This window comes from Bombina bombina, chromosome 9 (genome assembly GCF_027579735.1).
Source record: "Bombina bombina isolate aBomBom1 chromosome 9, aBomBom1.pri, whole genome shotgun sequence".
NCBI lineage: Eukaryota > Metazoa > Chordata > Amphibia > Anura > Bombinatoridae > Bombina > Bombina bombina.
This window is the reverse complement of record NC_069507.1, coordinates 149,780,910-149,804,918: the sequence shown is the minus strand read 5'-3', so window position 1 is coordinate 149,804,918 and position 24,009 is coordinate 149,780,910. Positions and strand designations below refer to the sequence as shown.

Below are 24,009 nucleotides of genomic sequence, written 5' to 3'. Positions count from 1 at the left end.
AAAAGTTTTAAACATACATTTTAAAAGTTATGAAGTGTTATTAATAAGCCTGCTACCAGTCGCTTTTACTGCAGTTAAGGCTCATACATTATTTCAGTATTAACAGTATTTTCAGAGTCAATTCCATTCCTTAGAAAAATACATTCAGTGTACACACACTCATCAGCCTAATACCAGTCGCTATCACTGCATTTAAGGCTGAACTTACATTACATTGGTATCAGCAGTATTTTCTCAGTCAATTCCATTCCTCAGAAAAATAATTTACTGCACATACCTCTTTTGCAGGGGGGCCCTGCATGCTATTCCCCTTTTCTGAAGTTACCTCACTCCTCAGATGAGAACAGCCAGTGGATCTTAGTTACGTCTGCTAAGATCATAGAAAACGCAGGCAGATTCTTCTTCTAATGCTGCCTGAGAACAAACAGCACACTCCGGTGCCATTTAAAATAACAAACTTTTTATTGAAAAAATAAACTAAGTTAAAAAACACCACAGACCTCTCACAGCGACCTATCTTTAGTTAGGCTGCAAGAGAATGACTGAATATGACATGTGAGGGGAGGAGCTATATAGCAGCTCTGCTTGGGTGATCCTTTTGCAGCTTCCTGTTAGGAAGAGATATATTCCATAAGTAATGGATGACCCGTGGACTGACTACACTTAACAAGAGAAATAAGGGCTTTTTGTACCTTTAAGACTTAGAAATTGAGCAAAAAAGTTGAATCCAAAACTGATAGCTGTTAACTAACTCAGTATTAAATATGTACAAATTATTGTTTCAACTTCCTTTAACATAAATAGAATCCAAAAACAACCTTCCACTGCTGTACTGGGAAGCGCAAAATGAAAATTCAACAGCTTCGTAAAGTGCCGGATAGCATTATTTATTTACCAGCTATTGGATGACCAAAAATGATTAATACCAGCTATGTAAACCTAGCCTTCTTTTAAGACCACAGACATAATAACAGATAATAATATAACATGAATTATCTTTAATAGTACACACATTGCTTTAATCCTATGAACTGTTTTATTTATATAACATTTCATTTCTGGGAAAATTAATTTACATTTATATGTATATAAAGCAGGGGTGTCAAATTGGTGGCCCTTGGGCCTCATGCGGCCCACGACCTAATGTTTTGGGGCCCACAACACCTCCATGAAAAATAATAATTATAATATGCTTATTACTGAAAGAGCGGGCACGCTAACTGTTAGGGTTGCATGCAACCTCCATTCAGCTCTCCATTACAATGAATGTATCCCTTTGTTCCGGCCTTGCAATTTACTCGTTGTATAGTGAGCAGCTGCGCTACGGTAGCTAAACCATTAAAACCTCAAACTTTAACAAGCCTCATTGTTATAAAAAAAAAAAAAGACAAACACGGATAAGTGCATAACGATTTATTTGACATATGCAGCATTTCTTTCTATGTGTTCATTACTATGGCAGTACTGATTTCACGCATCATTTTTGCCCATTCCTTTCCATAATTTTCTCTTTAACTAAAATCAAACACTTTATATTTGATAAATAAATATAATAAATATTTTATATATATATATTTTATCTGGGAGAGCGTGTGTCACCTTCGTAAAAGCATTAGAGCGCATTTCATGAAGCCAGAGTAAGTTAATTAGGAGTTACAGAACGCAATCTTTTGAAATGTATACAGTTATAGCAAACACCACTGCTGTGTTAAGCAATGGCAAGATATGTAGGTAGCGTGTGGCCCACGTGAGTTGCACTTGTATGGAAAATGGCCCGCAACTCAAATGAGTTTTACACCCCTGATATTAAGGATATTGAGCTAAGTACAATACTTTTAAATATCCTAAGCAGTAATTATTTACCTGTCTTCTGAATGCTGTAGGATGATTACATTGAAGTTGGGAGGAAGATCATTAAATATGTTGAGATGCTGGATGCTAATTTTAAAATTTTCCCATACCTAAACATAAAAAATTATGCTTAGCAAAATAGAAGATAAAAAAATGTCCATATTATATATTACATGAACTTTATCCAAAACCTGTTGTAACTTTAATAGCAAAATAAGCGGTTAAGCGTCTTTTTATTGGCTGTAGCATCAAATCTGTTGTTATAACCTAAGGTTTAAAGGGACAGTAAACTTAAAAAATTATGTTATATAATTATGCACATAGTGCAAAATTATGTAACATTATGTTAGCGACAGCTTTAAAAATCAAAAGATTTGAGAGATTTTTAGCTCTCAAAGTTGCACTTAACTGGTCTCCTCTCCAGGCTCTTCTGATCCGGTCTTCTGTTTGAAAAGAGGTTTATAGGCACGCTGTCTAATCACAGCTCACCCGATCGCGCTATCGAACTAAATGTAGCTCGCTCCCTCTTTTTTTGGAAGTTTACTGTCCCTTTAAAACACAGTGCAGAGTTTTCCTTTAAAAAGCAGAAAATCACCTTTGAAGTCTATGGGGATATTTGTGGATAATCATATGATAATCTTTTCCACAGGATTGTGATCGCCCACTTGCATAAAATGAATTGTTCAAGATTAATTTAAAAAAGTGCATTACCTTTGAAGTGGCAGAAAGTTTTTGCTCAATATTTTTTTGCAGATTACTCATGGGATCACCTTTCTTTTGCAGAAGCTGGTGAAGATGAAAAAGTGCTGCAAACTGTGAACTACTGGTATTACAACTAGCGGCACTCACAGCATCTTTCATTATCATAGAAGCTGAACTGCTCTAAAAAACAAATAACAAAATAAAAACAATTTTTTTTAAATTATTTTTATTGAGGATTCAAAATATGATATACATAGGAGCACATAGTAGCCGGTAAACTGTATATTAAAGGGACAGTCTAGTCAAAATTAAACTTTCATGATTCATATAGGGCATACAATTTTAAACAACTTTCCAATTGACTTTAATCATTAAATTTGCTTTGTTCCCTTGGTGGTAGTTTTGAAAAGTTAAACCTAGGTAGATTCAAACTGATCTCTAAACCGTTGAAAACCGCCTCTTAGCTCAGAGCATTTTGAAAGTTATTCACAGTTAGAAAGTACTAGTTCATGTGGGTCATACAGACAACATTGTACTCATTCCAATGAAGTTATTTGAGAGTCTGCACTGATTGGCTAAACTGCCTGTCTGTCAAAAGCACTGAGATAAGGGGGGCCGTCTGCAGATGCTTAGATACAAGGTAATCACAGAGGTAAATTATTATTATTATAACTGTGTTTGTTATGCAAAACTGGGGAATAGGTAATAAAGGAATTATCTATCTTTTTAAACAATAAAAATTCTGGTGTAGACTGTCCCTTTAATGTTACAGCACAAATGTATACTATAGTGCAAAACTAAGCAAACCTCAATTTTTTACATTAATTATAATTATTAGTATGAGAATACAACAGGTCTTACCCTTATAGGGCCAGTGGAGCGGTATTTAATGCTCCCGCTCTTGCGCTAACTTTGCTAGAAGTAAGCTCTTTTGCACGCGTCAGGTAGCGCTTGTATTGCAAGTTGAAAATAAATAGTGTTGCTCACGTGCTAACCTGATGTGCGCAAAAAGCCGAGGAGAAAGGAAAAATCTGTTGCATGCCAGAATAGTGAGTAGGAAGAAACATGCTTAAAACAATTAACACCATCCTCTGGGATGAAAAGTGGAAATGCAAAATAAATTATCTGTAATCCAAGTAGACAGCCTACAATTCAGGATTTAAAGCCAGGTAAGCACTGTTATGTCTACTGGCGGAAAGAGCTGAAACTGGGTTCATTGAGAATCTTTAAAACCCAGAGGATTTTACAATATTTAGGAAACCTATCCTTATCTTGGGGCCAAGGCAGAATCTAAGATTCACACAAGGTGGTTAAAAAGTATATGCCACGGCTTTATTCCAGGTCTGAAGCTTGAAAATGTCAGGGTTTATAAGGCCAATGGGAGTTTAAAACCTAGTTTCATATATCAGAAGATATAGTGGTGGTAAAGCCTCACTTGTGTTCAGGGCATACAATCTTCAAATTTAGATGTAGGTGAGGTTGTAAAGCCCCCTCAATGATTGTAATGGAGGTGCCCGAAACCCTGATATTAATGTAAAAAAAGCTACTACTTTCATTTGTATTTTTGGTGGAATGTGGTGGGCAAATATTAGTATATGTAGGACTATGGCAATAAAATAATACCAAGCTCATTAGAGTCCAGACCTATCTGAGGGGGTCATTTATGGAGTTAGAAATGGTGCCTCGCAAAAGGATTCACTCATATTATGCCTTAAACTGTATAGGGCAGGTCACCTGATCACACATTTGAAAAGTTATTCTGTTTCATAAGAGTGTAGCCTAGATATTCTTGTAGTCATAGAAGCCCATTTATCAAGCTCCATACAGAGCTTGTGGGCCCGTTTTTCTGGCGAGTCTGAAGACTCGCCAGAAACCGCAGTTATGAAGCAGCGCTCTAAAGACCGCTGCTCCATAACCCTGTCCGCCTGCTCTGAGCAGGCAGACAGGAATCGCCACAATTCAACCCGATCGAGTACGATCCGGTTGATTGACACCTCCCTGCTGGCGGCCGATTGGCCGCGAGTCTGCAGGGGGCGGCGTTGCACCAGCAGCTCCTGAGAGCTGCTGGTACAATGCTGAATATGGAGAGCGTATTGCTCTCCGCATTCAGCGAGGTCTTGCAGAACGGATCCGCACTGTCGGATCAGGTCCACAAGACCTTTGATAAATAGGCCTCATAGTGTTATTGTCTATGGTCTATAATGCATCAACTTACCTGATAAAGAGCCAAGAACATAGCAGATGAAGTTGGATCAAACTGTCCAAGACAAGAACACATTTGAAGACTCGCAGTGGACAGTGTACTCAGGAGATTGTTACTTATCGCAGTATTAATGGACTGCAGCAGAATCTCACTGGCTTGTGCAAGGTACCTCTGGGCAATTGCCCTTTTTCTCTGGGGAAAAAAAAAGAAATATCTTTTTGTCGGAAATTACACAATACTTTTGTTCTAAAGAATTTTGCTTTACAAAACCAATAATTATTTCAATTAAACTGTGTAATATTTTGTAGTATGTTATCCTTTCTTATTTTACAGCTCCAATAGATTTTGATTTACTGACAATAGAATTAAAAATGACTAGAAATAGAATTTGTGGGATGAATAAAATAAAATGTGCAAATTAAATGTAAAGAATATGTGGTTTGGGTTATGCAATTTACAATGATTAGATTAAGAGACAGCTATAGTTAGTAGCAACAATTGGAGTGGACTGTCCCTTTTATCTTTTTTGTACCTGTAGAATGTAAGAATTTTATTTATTTACTCATGTTGACTGAACGTAATGAAGATATTGTATATATTTAACATTGTGGGCTAAACGTACTAAAGCTTTTGTTCTGTAGGCTGTTTCATAAAGATCCTATAGGTTTTCCCTGTGTGTATTAAAGGGACAGTAAAGTAAAAAACAAAATGTCATGATTTAAATAGGGCATGTAATTTTAAACAACTTTCCAATGTACTTTTATTACCAATTTTGCTTTGTTCTCTTGGTATTCTTAGTTGAAAGCTAAATCTAGGAGGTTCATGTGCTAATGTCTTAGACCTTGAAGACTGCCTCTAATCTGAAAGCATTTTGACAGTTTTTCACCACTAGAGGGCGTTAGTTCATGTGTTTCACATAGATAACATTAAACTCAGGCACGTGAAGCTCCTAGGAGTCAGCACTGATTGGCTAAAAATGCAAGTCTGTCAAAAGAACTGAAATAAGGGGGCATTTTGCAGAGGCATAGATACAAGGTAATAACAGAGGTAAAAAGTATATTATTATAACTGTGTTGGTTATGCGAAATTGGGGAATGGGTAATAAAGGGATTATCTACCGTTATAAACAACAAAAATTCTGGTGTTTTTAGTGTAAGGTTTTCAATACGCAGTATATAAAAGTGTGCCACAAACAAACTTCAAAGTTTTGAGAACTACAATGTGAACAAAAAAAGTATAAAAGGCACATTAATATTTACTAGAGATGTGCATGAATTTCTTTATAAATACACATTCATAACAAAAAAGGGATTTTTGTTTAGTTTTGACAAAACGAATATCCGAATGAATGCACCAATAAAACAGAAAATAAATAAATAATGTCCTGTTAGTATTCATTTGTTCCCTTCAATTTTTATTTGCGGGTTAATACTTTGAGTCCCTGGCAAGAAAAGGATTGGTTTAGCATGCTCTACAGTGCGCAAAAGGTAAGTATAAACTGCTACAGGTGAACTTTTCACCTGTAGTTTTGAACATTTACATTAGTTTTAACGAAAATTAAGTTTTAAACTAAACAAATATCGAATAGTATATTGGGGGAAAATATCTTGGCTGCACAAGTCTGATATTTACTAATATATATATATTATAAAATAAAATAATAATTATATTATTTTATTTGGACTTGTGTCTCACCCAAATCTTGAGCACTTAGTAATTAGAATAACAAAGCATCCTTATTGAGTTTGGTATTTAAAGGGACAGTAAATACCTTGTAACTACAACACATTTCTGTTGTGTTGTTATAGAATAACATATAAATCAAATCTCAACAATTTCAAAGCAAATTATAATTTTGTTTGCAGCTACTGATAATCCGCCCACCATTTGCCTTATCAGTAGGAATGAATCTGGGTTTGAGTTTGCAGACAACAAGGCTAGCAATTGTCATAACGCTACTATAAAATACATTGTTTTGCAGTTCTTATATGTTAAAGTCAATTAAGTAATGATATGTAGGAAGATGAGCCTTAAAAAGTAAGCACAATGCATTTCAAGTTCTGAAAATAATAATGAAAAAAAAATTCAGAGCTAAATTACATTTAAAAAAGGGCAAAATAAATAAAAAAAACATAATTTATGTAAGAACTTACCTGATAAATTCATTTCTTTCATATTAGCAAGAGTCCATGAGCTAGTGACGTATGGGATATACATTCCTACCAGGAGGGGCAAAGTTTCCCAAACCTCAAAATGCCTATAAATACACCCCTCACCACACCCACAAATCAGTTTAACGTATAGCCAAGAAGTGGGGTGATAAGAAAAAAAGTGCGAAAGCATAAAAAATAAGGAATTGGAATAATTGTGCTTTATACAAAAAAATCATAACCACCACAAAAGGGTGGGCCTCATGGACTCTTGCTAATATGAAAGAAATGAATTTATCAGGTAAGTTCTTACATAAATTATGTTTTCTTTCATGTAATTAGCAAGAGTCCATGAGCTAGTGACGTATGGGATAATGACTACCCAAGATGTGGATCTTCCACGCAAGAGTCACTAGAGAGGGAGGGATAAAATAAAGATAGCCAATTCCGCTGAAAATAATCCACACCCAAAATAAAGTTTAAATCTTATAATGAAAAAAACTGAAATTATAAGCAGAAGAATCAAACTGAAACAGCTGCCTGAAGTACTTTTCTACCAAAAAATGCTTCAGAAGAAGAAAACACATCAAAATGGTAGAATTTAGTAAAAGTATGCAAAGAAGACCAAGTGGCTGCTTTGCAAATCTGATCAACTGAAGCTTCATTCCTATACGCCCAGGAAGTAGAAACTAACCTAGTAGAATGAGCTGTAATCCTTTGAGGCAGAGTTTTACCCAACTCGACATAGGCATGATGAAACAAAGATTTTAACCAAGATGCCAAAGAAATGGCAGAAGCCTTCTGACCTTTCCTAGAACCGGAAAAGATAACAAATAGACTAGAAGTCTTTCGGAAATCCTTAGTAGCTTCAACATAATATTTCAAAGCTCTAACTACATCCAAAGAATGCAACGAGTTTTCCTTAGAATTCTTAGGATTAGGACACAATGAAGGAACCACAATTTCTCTACTAATGTTGTTAGAATTCACAACCTTAGGTAAAAATTTAAAAGAAGTTCGCAACACCGCCTTATCCTGATGAAAAATCAGAAAAGGAGACTCACAAGAAAGAGCAGATAATTCAGAAACTCTTCTAGCAGAAGAGATGGCCAAAAGAAACAAAACTTTCCAAGAAAGTAATTTAATGTCCAGCGAATGCATAGGTTCAAACAGAGGAGCTTGAAGAGCCCCCAGAACCAAATTCAAACTCCAAGGAGGAGAGATTGACTTAATAACAGGTTTTATACGAGCCAAAGCTTGTACAAAACAATGAATATCAGGAAGACTAGCAATCTTTCTGTGAAAAAGAACAGAAAGAGCAAAGATTTGACCTTTCAAGGAACTTGCAGACAAACCTTATCCAAACCATCCTGAAGAAACTGAAAAATTCTAGGAATTCTAAAAGAATGCCAAGAAAAATGATGAGAAAAACACCAGAAAATGAAAAACTTCCAGACTCGATAATATATCTTCCTAGATACAGTTTTACGAGCCTGTAACATAGTATTAATCACAGAGTCAGAGAAACCTCTATGATTGAGAATCAAGCGTTCAATCTCCATACCTTCAAATTTATGGATTTGAGAACCTGATGGAAAAAAGGACCTTGCGATAGAAGGTCTGGTCTTAACGGAAGAGTCCACGGTTGGCAAGTGGCCATCCAGACAAGATCCGCATACCAAAACCTGTGAGGCCATGCTGGAGCCACCAGCAGAATAAACGAACGTTCCTTTAGAATCTTGGAAAAAGAACTATAGGCGGAAAGATATAAGCAGGATGATACTTCCAAGGAAGTGACAATGCATCCACTGCTTCCGCCTGAGGATCCCTGGATCTGGACAGATACCTGGGAAGCTTCTTGTTTAGATGAGAAGACATCAGATCTATTTCTGGAAGTCCCCATATTTGATCAATCTGAAGAAATACCTCTGGGTGAAGAAACCATTCGCCCGGATGTAGTGTTTGGCGACTGAGATAATCCGCTTCCCAATTGTCTATACCTGGGATATGAACCGCAGAAATTAGACAGGAGCTGGATTCCGCCCATACAAGTATTCGAGAGACTTCTTTCATAGCCAGAGGACTGTGAGTTCCTCCTTGATGATTGACATATGCCACGGTTGTGACATCGTCCGTCTAGAAACAAATGAATGACTCTCTCTTTAGAAGAGGCCACGACTGAAGAGCTCTGAAAATTGCACGGAGTTCCAAAAAAGTTGATTGGTAATCTCACCTCCTGAGATTCCCAAACCCCTTGTGCTGTCAGAAACCCCCATACAGCTCCCCAACCTGTCAGATTTGCATCTGTTGAGATCACAGTCTAGGTTGGAAGAACAAAAAGAAGCCCCCTGAACTAAACGATGGTGATCTGTCCACCACGTCAGAGAGTGTCGAACAATCGGTTTTAAAGATATTAATTGAGATATCTTTGTATAATCCCTGCACCACTGGTTCAGCATACAGAGCTGAAGAGGTCGCATGTGAAAACGAGCAAAGGGAAACGTGTCCAATGCAGCAGTCATAAGACCTAGAATTTCCATGCATAAGGCTACCGAAGGGAATGATTGAGACTGAAGGTTTCGATAAGCTGAAACCAATTTCAGACGCCTCTTGTCCGTCAGAGACAGAATCAAGAACACTGAATCTATCAGGAAACCTAAAAAGGTTACCCTTGTCTGAGGAATCAAACAAACTTTTTGGTAAATTGATCCTCCAACCATGTTCTTGAAGAAACAACACTTATAAAAGACTGGAAAGGTTCTTTCTAGAGAAAATGAGCAAAGGGAATTGAATCCAATGCTGTGGCCATAAGACCTAAAACTTCTATGCATATATAGCAACTGAAGGAAATAATAGAGACTAAAGGTACCGATAGACGGAACCCAATAACATTATCCCTTGTCTGATAGAGACAAGGACAGTGACACAAACTATCTGGAAGCCTAAAAAAGGTGACCCTTGTGTGAAGAATCAAGAGCTTTAGAAAAGAAGATCCTCTAACTATGTCCTGAAGACTAAGTGAATCATATGAGATTCCGCATCCTCAGAAAATAATCTGAATGAAAACAGAAAAATGAAAATATGCATTTATTGTATCTAATGAAAACAAATAATGCTATCAAAGACCATAAAAAGGCAAAATAGTTTGAATAAAACTCCAAAACCCGGTTCCTCAAAAGGAACTGGAAGAAATACCCCAGAAGATTCCAGGTCTGAGCAGCGCTTGAACCCCATGGGTGCCCAGCCATGCTTCAACAGTACCCAAAATATATAGGACAGAAACACAGTTAAAGAAAGTGTTAGCCTTGCTGGAATAAAATCAAAGAAATTTGGACAAAATAAATTTCAAAGAAGCCTTAACCTGCCCCTTACCAGCCAAGCTGGAATACGGCACGTACATCGCAAAATTAGGGAGCTGATTTCGAACTCCAATTATAGACATGTTACTTGGGAAAGAACACAGGAATTCGTTCCTTAATAAGAACAACCAAACTAGAATAAGCTTAAAGTTTTAGTCTTAGAACTCAACCTTGAAGCCCAGAGTAACAGTTAAGAATTGAATCCAATTATAAAACAAATAATTGATTATCTTAGAACAAAGGAAATATGGATTTTTATTTATTTTTTTAAAAATCACAAAATTCTTCTAGCTAAAAAAGCTAAAGACATAGATTAACCCTCATTTGCGAAAATATTCAATAAAATGAAGATACAAATGAAATTATTAGCATGATAGTCCAGTTTAAAGGACCAGCCAATACAGTGGACTTGCATAATCAATAAATGCAAAACAACAAGACAAATGCAACAGCACCTAGTCTAGTAAATGTTGTCCCTTTAACAATGCTAAAATAAATCATAATCTGATACTTGATCTTAAAGTAAACAGAGAAAATGAAGCAATTGCAATATCCAAATAAATCACAGGACCAAGAAAAGTACCTGAAACTAAATAATTTTCCATAAATAAGATACAACTATCTAAAGGAAAATAAATACTATTTTGCTATAGAAACAATAGCATAATTAGTAGAATTAGAGATAGCCCCAATAAATTGGAGAACCCTCCAAATTGAGTTTAACTGCTGGCAAAGAATATAGTTTAAAACCTTTGAAGAAGGAATAAAAGAAAATTCTCAGCCTATTCCATTCCCTAGTATAGGGAATTGGAAAGAAAACCTCTAAAGAAATAAATAGGCAGAAATAATGTCAGCTAGTCTTAAAGAACTAGTTACCTTAATATCCAAAATAATCAACACCTTTTCAACAAAGAACAAATGTACTTTAATAATTGAAAAATAATAAAAAAGTAGATTTGTTAGTGTCAATATCTGATGAAGAAAATTTCTGAAAGAGAAAAAAACATCAGAGAAGGATAAATCAGTATGTTGTTGGTCATTTGAAACTTCAATAATTAAAAAAATAAGTGAAAAAGACCTAAAAATTTTATTAGAAGGCACGAAGTCAGACAAAGCCTTTAACATAGAATCAGAAAAATATTTCTTATAAGTCTTCTAAATATTTCTTGTAAGAAAAGAAAATATATAAAGCATAAATACTAATGGATTCCGCATGTAAAAGTATAACATAATAACTTATTACAAACCATAGCTAAAGATAAACATTTATAACATTTAAAATAAATGAACTTAGCTTTGGTAGAACTGAAACTCAGTTAAGCGTTTTTCCAAAAGTGGCTTCTGATTCAGAGTCCATTTGAGACATCTTGCAATATGTAATAGAAAAAACAACATATAAAGCAAAATTGATCAAATTCCTTAAATGACAGTTTCAGGAATGGGAAAAAAATGCCAATGAACAAGCTTCTAGCAACCAGAAGCAATAAATAATGAGACTTAAATATTGTGGAGACAACAATGACGCTCAAATTTTTTAGCGCCAAAAAAGCTGCCCACATTATTTGGCGCCTAAATGCTTTTGGTGCCAAAAATGGCGCCACATCCGGTAACGCCGACATTTTTTGGCGCAAAAACGTCCAAAAAATGACGCAACTTCCGGCGACACGTATGACGCCGGAAATGACAAGAAAATTTTTGCGCCAAGAAAGTCCGCGCCAAGAAAGACGCAATAAAATGAAGCATTTTCAGCCCCGGCGAGCCTAACAGCCCACAGGAAAAAAAGTCAAATTTTAAGGTAAGAAAAAATTGAATTATTCATATGCATTATCCCAAATATGAAACTGACTGTCTGAAAATAAGGAACGTTGAACATCCTGAATCAAGGCAAATAAATGTTTAAACACATATATTTAGAACTTTATATAAAAGTGCCCAACCATAGCTTAGAGTGTCACAGAAAATAAGACTTACTTACCCCAGGACACTCATCTACATGTAGTAGAAAGCCAAACCAGTACTGAAACGAGAATCAGTAGGTAATGGTATATATAAGAGTATATCGTCGATCTGAAAAGGGAGGTAAGAGATGAATCTCTACAACCGATAAAAGAGAACCTATGAAATAGACTCCGTAGAAGGAGATCATTGAATTCAAATAGGCAATACTCTCTTCACATCCCTCTGACATTCACTGCACGCTGAGAGGAAAACCGGGCTCCAACCTGCTGCGGAGCGCATATCAACGTAGAATCTAGCACAAACTTACTTCACCACCTCCATAGGAGGCAAAGTTTGTAAAACTGATTTGTGGGTGTGGTGAGGGGTGTATTTATAGGCATTTTGAGGTTTGGGAAACTTTGCCCCTCCTGGTAGGAATGTATATCCCATACGTCACTAGCTCATGGACTCTTGCTAATTACATGAAAGAAATATATATTGCAAAGTTGTTTTATTACACATCCTAAATTATAAAAGGCCAAGTATGTTTGTCTGATGCAGTCATGCGCAAGTAGAGACTGCAGTGCGAGACAAACATACTTGGTCATAACCCCTTAACGACCAGCGCCGTCTGCGAGGACGGTGCTGGTCGTTAAGCTCTGGGCCTCTCTCTGCCGCAATCTTGCTAAAAGTAGTGAGATTGCACTATTTCTGCATGCCCCATGAGTGGGGCAGTGCAGAAATAGACGGGCAGAGGTACCGATGCAGAGAGGGACACTCTGTGTCCCTCTTTGGATTTGGCAGCGGTGGTGCCGATCATTGGTGGCGTTGGAGGGTTAGGAGGGAGGCGGCTGGGCGGCCCATCGCTGGAGGGGGGGCGGGAGTGGGTGGGACCGCTACACCACAGATTTTTTTTTTAGAGCGGTAGTGAGTGGGAAGGGGGGAGGAGGAGGTGGCTCTCATTTTGGCCAAGACTAGTAACTAAATATTTTATATAAAAATCTCACAGTGTTTACTGTCCTATTACGTATACAACATGTTTTATAGAACATATTGTCTAATTACCTTTAGTTCCATAGTTTTTCTGCTTAATGTTTCTTGCTGTCTATTAGTGAGTTGTACAAAACCAGTAGACCACTCAAAGTCATCATTATCTTGTTCTGACATAACAGCTTTACTTTCATCCTATAAAAGAGAATTCTTTAAGTTGAGCATTTCATAAAGCAAACTAAACCTGGATTTGTTGTTTCAATTAACATTGAGGGATTACCTTCTAGCTTCACAGCAAATGTATTCTAAATTAACCTTGAATACAAAATTCAACCAAAATATGTTGTGCGAGTAACTTAAAGGGACAGTAAAGTCAACATTAAGCTTAAATGGATTTGATAGAGCATAACAGTTAAAACAATTTCCAGTTTACATCTATAATCAAATTTGCTTTTTCTCTTGGTATCCTTTGTTAAAGAGTAACTTTAGGTGAACTCCGGAGCGTGCATGTGTTCTTAGCCATATGGCAGTGGTGTTTAAAGAACTGTTATACATAGTTACAAACACTGCCGCCATACAATGTCACAGACACTCTACAGCAGCAGAGTTTGCAACTATGTATAACATTGCTTTGAACATTGTTGCAATAACTGCTGCCAGATGGCTAAGGACATGTGCATGCTTCTAAGCTCACCTAGGATTACTTTTTAACAAAGGATATCAAGGGAACTAAGCAAAATTGATAACAGAAGTTAAGTAGAAGGTTGTTTAATGTTTTGACCCTTGAAGGCCGCCTCTTATCTGAATGCATTTGACAGTTTTTCACAGCTAGAGGGCATTAGTTTGTGTGTTTCATAAAAAAAAACATTGTGTTCATGCATGTATAGTTAAGCGTCAGCACTAATTGCCTGAAATGCAAGTCTGTCAAAAGATCTGGGATAAGGAGGCAGTCAGCAGAAGCTTAGATACAAGGTTATTACAGAGGTAAAAAGTATATTTCTATAACAGTGTTTGTTATGCAAAACTGAGGAATGGTAAATAAAGGGATTATCTATATTTTTAAACAATAACATTTTTGGTGTTTACTATCCCTTAATGTAAAGTACCCAATGCCATGTATTACCTACATATAAAACGTGTGAAAACAGAAAATTATCATACCAAAATTTTTTCATTCCAGTACATGTCATGACTAAGTGGATCAACTTTAACAGAGAGCACGTAGAGGCATTTTCCAGTATAATACAAACACTTTGCTTTCAGATCATTGCAGCCCATAGCAAGGGTCATTACACTGGCCAACTGAGAAAGGACTGTAGATCCCAAAATGTGTCCTAATGTTTTCCATTCCTGTAAGAAAAGTAACATTAAACAAAATAAAAATAAAGAAAGAAATTCACATAGCAATAACTGCAATTAATAGTGTACTATTTTATAATATATTGTGTGATAGCTTTATGTAGTTAGTATAACATAATTAATATTAATAATACAAATCACATCATTCAAGTTATGTACATGTTTCATTTTTCTAACCTTCTTTTTTATAATCATTTCTGTTCCAAAATTTGTTTTTAAAACTATACAACTATAAATTTGGTTGTGGTCAAAGGGACATAAAGGTCAAAACTGAAATGTGTAGGAGTGTATTCCAGTTTTAAAAAGAAGCTTTTGCAATATATATATATATATATATATATATATATATATATATATATATATATATATATATATATATATATATATATATATATATATATATATGCTATTACTATTCTTCAGTGGCATATGCAAATATGCTGTTAGAGCCCCATGCACCAGCATTTAAACATTACACCTTCCTAAAGAGTCAGCAGTGGCTTTTATAACATAAATTAAGTCTTCACTGAAGCAATAATATACACCACTATCAGCTCTCTGAACAGGCACAGTGTTTAAATCCTGACCCTCTAGTAATACGTAGCATATGTGCTTATATTGCTGAAACAGTAATACATTTTACGAGAAGCATTTTTGTTAATGGAAGTATATTGATAAAAGTGTTTTAAATTTGAATTAAAATATAAAAAAATGTAAGTGATATATTTTGTTTTTAATTTTTTCACTTAGTATATGTCTCTACACGAATAAAGCAGTAAGCACATTAATGGCATACTATTTGATAAAAAAGTAGGTGCTATTGCACCCTAGGTGCTCACCAGCAATCACAGACAGCTGCACAGCTTTCAGGGACTCAGGCAGTTAATCCCAGGCAAGGGAAAATTACAAAACAAAACTATTAACACAACACTTACATAGTCTGGCACTCTCTTGCAAGCACACAGCTAGATTAAAAGCAAAATGGAGTTAGTTACAGCACTTGGTCAAATGGTGATAGACCCAGAACCACAACAAGGGATCTTCCTCCCTGGGTCCCTAACCTACAACCATGCAATGCATGCCTTCAACCAAACAGACTGAGATACAAACAAGGGTGACACCGGCTCTTTGTAATTTCCCTAGGCAAATATAAAACACAGAAATGGACTGCACTCTCAAACCCAGGGATGTTTTGCACAGTCATGGGATGTGTACCTGGTCCAGTTTGTGAGTGCAGTCCATTTTCGTGTTTTGTAATTGTCTAGGGAAATTACAAAGGGTCACCCTTGTTTGTCAGTCTTGTGTGGCTGTAGTTTAGGGACCAAGGGAGGGAGATACCTTTACGTGGTCCGACTCCTGGGCCTATCATCATTTGGCCAAATGCTGTAACTAACTCTTCCATTTTGCTTTAAATCTAGCTGTGTGCTTGTAAGAGAGTGCCAGACTTTCTATGTGTTTATATATATATATATATATATATATATATATATATATATATATATATATCTACACATACATATACAGAATAAGGACCAGAGTTTATATCTTAAACAAACAAATAAACATTTTTTTTCATCAGAATATGTGTTCATTAAAAGATATTTTCATGGAAAAAATAATTTTAAGTAGACAAAGAAAGTTGCCCATTCTTTGCTTCTCATGTAAATGACAAAAATGAAAGAAAATATTGGTCCAGTAAATAAAAAGTTAAAGTTTGAAAATGTTTATTATAATAGAGATAGGCAAATTTCAAAATATAATATAAAACAAATAGGGTCTATATGCAACCTATTCACATATTCACATACACATACTTAGTAAATAATAGCTTCATAGCAATATCATACCTGTTCTATTGAATTGTAATCTGGTGTGGATCTTACAAATTCTTCAACAGCTACACAGAGTTTTCCTTTACTTTTTTGTTCTTGTAGTTTCTCGCTTTCTTCAGTAATAATTAGTTGGATCATCTCCAAAGAGAGTTCACAAAACTTTAGCTTCATTTTAGCAATTGTCCTCATACTTGGCAAACTGATACCTCCTGCCTGCGACACACACAAAATAATGTTAGCAATGACTTAAAAAGGTTTTATTTTCTTCAATGGTTAGCCGAAATAAACCAAATGTTCTTCAGATGTATTGTGTTGGAAACAATTTATAGACTATTAAAAATACTTTATAACAATATTGGCCAAGATTAAAGGGATGCTAAACTCAAAATGCAGTTACCCTAAAATAGGAAAACATGTAGCAATATATTTAACTTTCATTTTCCCTGCATGATACCTTTAAATACTGTGTTTTTTTTCTAGTGAGGGTGGAGTGCACCAGTTTTCAGATCACTGACCAAAGTACATGCTACGCAGTGTTTGCTTGTTAGGGAAGGATCTCCTTTGTATCAGTCTCTAACTGGCTACATTAAAGGAGTTAATATAAATATATTCAAGAAGACTGAAAGGTATATTTCTCTGGACAACATAGCAATGTAAGCTTTATAACAAAATGATGGTCATATTTGTATGAAAAATCTCTTGGAAAGCAGTGCTTAACTGCTAAATATAATATGTAAGTAGAAAAGACTTTAAAGGAACATGAAACCCCATTTTTTAAGTGATTCAGATAGGGCATACAATTCTAAACAGCCTTCTATTTTACTTCTATTATCTAATTTGCTTTGTTCTTTTTGTATCCTTTGTTGAAAAACATACCTAGCTAATCTCAGGAGCTGGGAGCTAGTAGCTGATTGGTGGCTGCACACATATGCATGTTGTCATCGGCTTACTGATGTTGTACGTTAGCTCCCAGTAGTGCATTACTGCTCCTTCAATAAAGGATACCAAAAGAATGAATCAAAGTTGATAATAGAAGTAAATTAGAAAGTTGTTTAAAAACATAATTTATGCTTACCAGATAAATTCCTTTCCTTGCTGGCAGGGAGAGTCCACAACTTCATTCCTTACTGTTGGGAATACAACACCTGGCCACCAGGACGAGGCAAAGACACCCCAGCCAAAGGCTTAAATATCCCTCCCACTTCCCCTATCACCCCAGTCATTCTGCCGAGGGAACAGGGAAAAGTAGGAGAAACATCAGGGTATAAAGGCGCCAGAAGAAATAATATAAAAAGGGAGCTGCCCAACAAAAATAAATTACGAGCGGATCGTGGACTCTCCCTGCCAGGAAGGAAAATAATTTATCTGGTGAGCATATATCATGTTTTCCTTCCATAAGGCAGGGAGAGTTCACAACTTCATCCCTTACTGTTGGGAAAACTATACCCAAGCTCCAGAGGACACTGAAGGAATACCAGGAGGGAACAAAAGAGAGGAGGACCCTAGTCTGAGGGCACCACAGCCTGCAAAACTTTTCTCCTGAAAGCTGCTTCAGTCGAAGCAAACACATCAAACTTGTAAAATTTAGAAAAAGAGTGTAAGGAAGACCAGGTAGCCGCCTTACAAATCAGATCTATAGAGGATTGGTTCTTAAAAGCCCAGGAGGAAGCCACTGCTCTAGTGGAATGAGCCGTGATCCTCTCAAGAGGCTGCTGTCCCGCCGTCTCATAAGCTAGGTGGATGACACTTCTCAACCAGAAAGACAGGGAAGACGTAGTGGCCTTCTGACCCTTATGTTTACCCGCATAGATGACAAACAAGGATGTTCAATTTTAAATCTGAAGGAGGGTTCCTCCACTGGAAGAGGTTTAGAAACTGAAGTTTCCAACTCAAAAAGTTCACCCTCGGAAGCTACAGAGGTTAACTCATCCTCGGATAGCTGGGACATAGTAGCTAAATCCGACAAATATTTAGATGACTCTAGGTCAGGAGAAATATGTTTAACCTTTCCCTTACGTTTGCTAGAGGGAGGGAAGGCACTCAGACACCACCGATTGTAACTGTGCGGTAAAGTCTGCAGGAAAAAAGTCCCCTCCAGATGGAGGATTAGTTGACCCGCGGGGAACTGCATGTGGAGCAGGTAGCGTAGAAAGGGTAGTAATCTGTCGGGACATAGATTCCTGAGAGGTAGATGGCTCAGAGGGGCTAATAGCGCTATGAGTATTAGCAGGCTTGTCTCCCTTCTTAGACTTTAGAACAATGCTTAGGCAAAAGGAACAAAATTGAGCAGGCGGGCAAACCACAGTCTCCTCACAATATAAACAGGAATTATTAATTAGTACAGAAAGAGCGGAGCCTTCTAATGTAGTATCAGAGTCCTCCATAGCTAAGTATATCTCCACAGAAGGACAAAAAAAGACGCTTTTATTTAAAAAATGGCACCTTTTTATTTTTGTCATAAAGTTTTTATTGAGGTCAACATTGCACAATACAGCTTATGCATTTTGTTATACTTGTTCCATGTGAACATAAGGAGACAATATATGAAGAAGAAAACAATAAAGAGAAGCATATCAAATCTTACTACCTTGTCGGTCTGAGCCAATGTATTGATGTGCGTGTCTGGCAGTCCCTGAAGTAATCCGTTTATATAGAGTGCACGGGGGAGGGGTGGGGAGCAATGAATCTATTATTCCTTAACTTGAACCAGATTAGCTGACAGACCTACACTATATCATTAGCTATGTGCAAATTGGACTGTTGATGGGGGGAAGCCAAATCAGGTCCGCCAACCTGACATATGCCGGTAGCGACGCCTGCTCCAGGTTCCTCCATCTAGTGGGCGGGAGATCAGGTCCACACGCGGTCACATGGGTTATCATAGCGGCCTCGTAATATAGTTTCACGCTCGGTAGCCCCATCCCCCCCTCTCTATAGGGGACTGGAGAATATGCACTGCTACCCGGGGCCTTTTGTTATTCCAAGCATATGAGTTAAATGCCTGGAATTTGTGGATCAAAGTTGCCGGGACCGGAATTGGGATACACCTAAATAGGTATGTGAGCTTGGGGAGGATCGTCATTTTGAGGGCAGCTACACTACCCATCCAAGATATTTCATCATATCTCTTAGTGTTAAGCTTTAATTTAATCTTCTTCAGGAGTACATCATCATTTTCCTGTATAGTTATGTATTTCATATGGGATAGGAAAACTCCTAGACGTCACATACCCCTAACTGACCATCTGAAGGAATACAGATTTTGGATATCTCCCTGATCTCCTGGCAATATATTAATAGAGTATGCCTCGGTCTTATCCACGTTAACTTTATAGTAGGAGAGTTCCCCAAATAATTGCAGCAATGACATTTACGGGGGAAGAGATGCCAAAGGATCTGTAAGAAAAATGGTGAGATCATCTGCAAACAATGCTAATTTCTGCCCCATGTCATGCAGCTGGAGACCCTGGATTTCTGAATTTTTCCTAATTGCTGCTCCTAGTGGTTCAATCACTAAAGCAAATAAAAGTGGGGAAAGGGGGCAGCCCTGTCTTAATTGCGATTCTGGGGGAACAGAATCCCAGCCCTCTAATCACCGCCAAAGGAGCCGTGTACAGTGCTTCAGCTGCCCCACAGAAGAAATCCGGGATACCAAATGCTTTGACGGTCTGGAACAGATATTCCCACCTCACCCTATCAAATGCTTTCTCAGCGTCAAGCGACAGGGTGAGTAGGGGAAGGCCCATATCAGCCACTTCAGTAAATATATTCAAGAGGCGACGAGTGTTGTCAGACCCTTGTCTACCTAGGATGAAGCCTACTTGATCCAAGTGAATAATGAACGGTAAGTAACTCCCTAGCCAGGTAGCCAAGACCTTTGCATAGAGATATGAGATAAATGGGCCTGTAGCTTGAACAAAGCGACGGGTCTTTCCCTTCCTTGGGTATAGTGATAATGTTTGCCTCAAGATACTCTGGGATAAAGTGTCCCCTGTCAGCTACATTTGTAAAAAACTTAAGTAAAACCGGGGAAATTATTGAAACTAGGCACTGATAGAAGGTAACTGTGAACCCATCTGGTCCCGGGGCTTTAGGGGGTGTAAGGTTTCCTATCACCGTTTTAACTTCTTCTAATGTGAATGGGCCCTCAAGTTCTGCTCTAGCCTCAGGGGACAATGTGAGCAAATCGAGTCCCTCTAAAAATTTCCGAATAGCATTGGGGCTTGCTTTAGTAGTTTTCTCTAAATGTCTTCTAAATTGTACAGGGAAGTGTAGTACTCTGCAAATGCCTCGCCTATCTCATTTGGTTAGTGGGCCTTACCTCTAGGTGTTTTAATTAATGCAATCCGCTGTTGCTGCATGCGCTTGCAAAGTTTGTTCGCAAGTAACCTATCCGCTCTGTTACCCTTAAAGTAGTATGTTTGTCGCAGCTTATGGAGGTGTTCTTGTACTCTCAGGGTTTCACTTCTAGAGATTTCCTCCCTAATTAGTCCTAACTGTTGGGCTATTAGTGGCACTGGGCTCATCTTATTTGTTGTCTCAAGTGTGCAAAGCTCTCCGTATAATTTAGCTAAAGAAGATGCTGCCGTTTTATGGGAGTTTGCCGTTTTTTTTATGAAGTACCCTCTAAGTTATGCCTTAAGGGCCACCCAGACTATATCTATGCTCGTGTTCCCTATATCATTGTGTTCCAGAAACTCCTGTATGGTCTCTTCAAGTTCAGGAATTTCAGTTTCTGACAGACACTGTTCAGGGAGCTTCCAAGAGGGTCGAGTAGTCGGTGACTGTAGCAGGGAAAGGTCAGTACAGACCATATCATGGTCTAACTAGGTGTATGTCTTGATGTTAGAGTCGCTAAATCCGTCTAGCGTCCACTGGTCGCATAGCAAGTAGTCTATTCGGGAGTAAGAGTTATGGGCCTTAGAGTAATGTGTGAAATCCCTCTTCGTTGGGGACAAGCATCTCCACACATTGTATAGATTGTGCTGGAATATTAGCTTACGAAAGGCATTGTAGGTAGAAGATATGTTTCTGTCAGTTTGCGGTTTCAAAGCATACTGTTTGTCAAGCGTCGGGTCCCATACTAAGTTAAAGTCTCCCCCAATTATTAAATGTCCCCTTTTAAGTTGGTCAATGCGTCTTAGGAGTTTGCGCAGAAAAGGTAGTTGTTGGGTGTTTGGGGTGTAGAAGGAAACTAGAATAAATAGAACATCATTTAGAGTACATACAATTATGAGAAAGGGGCCTTCCTCCTCTTTTTCAATATATTCAACAGTATATTTTAAATCTCTACTAAATACTATGGCTACCCCTCTTTTCTTCTCCTCAGGCTTTGAGGCCGTTTCACATACTGGGTAGTATGAGGAACTCTTGAAAAACTGGGAACCCCCTGTCCAATGTGTTTCTTGAAGGAACATCAGGTGAATTTTGAGAGGCAGGTGGTATCTTGACAGGAGGCTATGCTTTGTGGGGGAATTCAGACCTTGTGAATTAAGGGTTGCTACTCTAATTGGAGCCATGTCTGGAAGAGAGGGGGGGCTTCTTAAGAACTGTTCAGGATCAGTCCGTCTTCTAGAATTGGGCTGGTGTGAAGGACAGTGTACCCAGATATCACTGCAGCAGAGTGTCACAGGAGTCTTGGAGGCAAAATAAAGTGATAAATTCACACTTTCACAATGAGTGCTCTCACAGGGATTAACCCAGGAGGACACAACTAACTAGTTGGGGGGGTGGTTAGCAAAACAGAGCCTTACCTCCCGCAAGTCACATAAAATATAAATGTAGCATACTTTAACATAATAACAATTCAATGAAAAAATAAAACAGTAGACAAGATTACTGACATAAATAGAGATCTTACTCAACAATCCCCCATTAGTATATTAAATCAGCCTGATAGTAGCCGTAGTAACGATAAGCTGATGAGAACAAAGCTGGTTGACTGCAGACTCCCCCCCCCCCATCCCCCCAACCGTTGCACTGGGAGTCCGAAACACATTATGGCTACTTTTTACTCGTCGCCTGTTATGAGGAGGGGGGAGCCAACCAACTCTCCAAAAACACCCAACACAAAAAAATAAATGTTGTTAAGAAAACATTAATTAATTCACCTTTAACTCAGGTAGAAACATTAGAAAGTATTTCACTCGTACAGTTATAGATAATGGAGCTATCCTCTAATTTTCAGGGGTGTTGGGTATTCTGTAACAATATGTCGGGGCATATCAAGCCAGCTGATTGTAGTCCCCCCCCCCCATCCCTCCAGCTAATGCATGAACAGTCCAGGCTATGTTAGGTCTTAACTTACCCTCTATGAGTCACAAATGGAGAGGAGGGGGAAGCCAGCTAACTCCCAAAGCACCACTATCAAATGACTGTTGCTAAATAAACATCTATGAAATAACAATATACTAAAATAAAGACATCTGGAGGCTGTTCGTTCATCTATATCAAGTTAATTAAGCCACTATCTAGTTTTTAGGCATAACAGGCAGTACACATTTTTTACAGTTCTCAACCATCTTCAATCATTTGGGCTGTTAGGGTAGCCAGAGATGTTCACTACGGCTAAGTCTTTATCCTCTGGAGGGAAATACAGTAGAAGTTCAGGTAGAGTCACTATCTTGTTTGAGTAGAATTAAGGCCCATTGGCCCCGTCCCTTTCTTTGTTGCAGAAGTAGGCCTCTGCGGCAGGGGTCTCCACTCTGGTGCTGATGCTCGCAGGTCACAGGGTGTAGTGGTGCTTGTGAAGTTGTCATCTGCATCCCTTGGAAGGTAATCCCATTTCTGTAGTAGCTCCCTTGCTTGCTGAGGCGTGGAGGCTACATATTGCTGCCCTTCTCTTGTAATAAAGAGCCTCACTGGGAATCCCCATCTGTACTTAAGACCCTTGTCTCTCATTATTCTCGTAAATGGTTGGTAGTGTCTACGCAGTTGGAGCGTGTGATGTGAGAGGTCTGGATAGATTTGAAGATCAGTGAATTTATCTGTCAAGACCTTATCTTTAGCCAAGGCTCTGAGTAGCTTTTCACGAAAGGTATAATAATGAAGCCGGGCGATGACGTCTCCCGGCTTCCCTTCATCAGCAGATCTTGGTCTCAGTGCCCGATGGACTCTATCTATGAGGGCTTCTTCCTTTAGGGCAGGACCTAGAATAGACTGGAAAAGGTCTTGCAGGTGATGTTCAAGATCCTGAGGTAGAACTGTTTCCGAGACCCCTTTTATCCGGATATTGTTACGGCGCGATCTATCCTCTAGGTCAGCCAGCATCATCTCCAGGTCTGATAGTTGGCCAGCCAAATTCTGCGAATAACTTAGAAGATTGGTATGGTCTATCATTAAGTCTTCTTGTTTACATTCTAACGCACAAGTGCGTTCTACAATCAAACCAATATCTCTCTTCAAGTCAGCATGCGATCTGTCAAATTTCCTTGAGAGGGATTCATGATGAGAAGCTAGTATCGATTTGATGGAGTCCATCATGTTGTTGGACTTGCTGTTAGCTGATGGGAGACGGGAAACCTGTTGTGACAAGGTGGTGCCGATCTGGGCGTTAGACAGATTTCCAGCATCTGAGCCCTCCTCATCTGAGGTTATTCTGTCCGATTGTTGGAAGTGATCCGCTA

At 38.0% G+C, this 24,009-nt stretch overlaps 1 protein-coding gene across 1 annotated transcript in view; it reads right to left on the bottom strand.

Moving 5' to 3' along the window:
* The window catches only part of LOC128640465 (cilia- and flagella-associated protein 46-like), a 638,812-nt gene that overhangs the window by 153,149 nt on the left and 461,654 nt on the right, over positions 1-24,009 (bottom strand). The window contains exons 48-53 of the mRNA XM_053692944.1: positions 16,400-16,590; positions 14,355-14,543; positions 13,269-13,388; positions 4,769-4,948; positions 2,563-2,733; positions 1,864-1,961 (exon numbers count right to left, since the gene is read on the bottom strand). Coding sequence (XP_053548919.1) covers positions 1,864-1,961; positions 2,563-2,733; positions 4,769-4,948; positions 13,269-13,388; positions 14,355-14,543; positions 16,400-16,590 — 949 coding nt within the window. The remainder of the gene's footprint in view (positions 1-1,863; positions 1,962-2,562; positions 2,734-4,768; positions 4,949-13,268; positions 13,389-14,354; positions 14,544-16,399; positions 16,591-24,009) is intronic.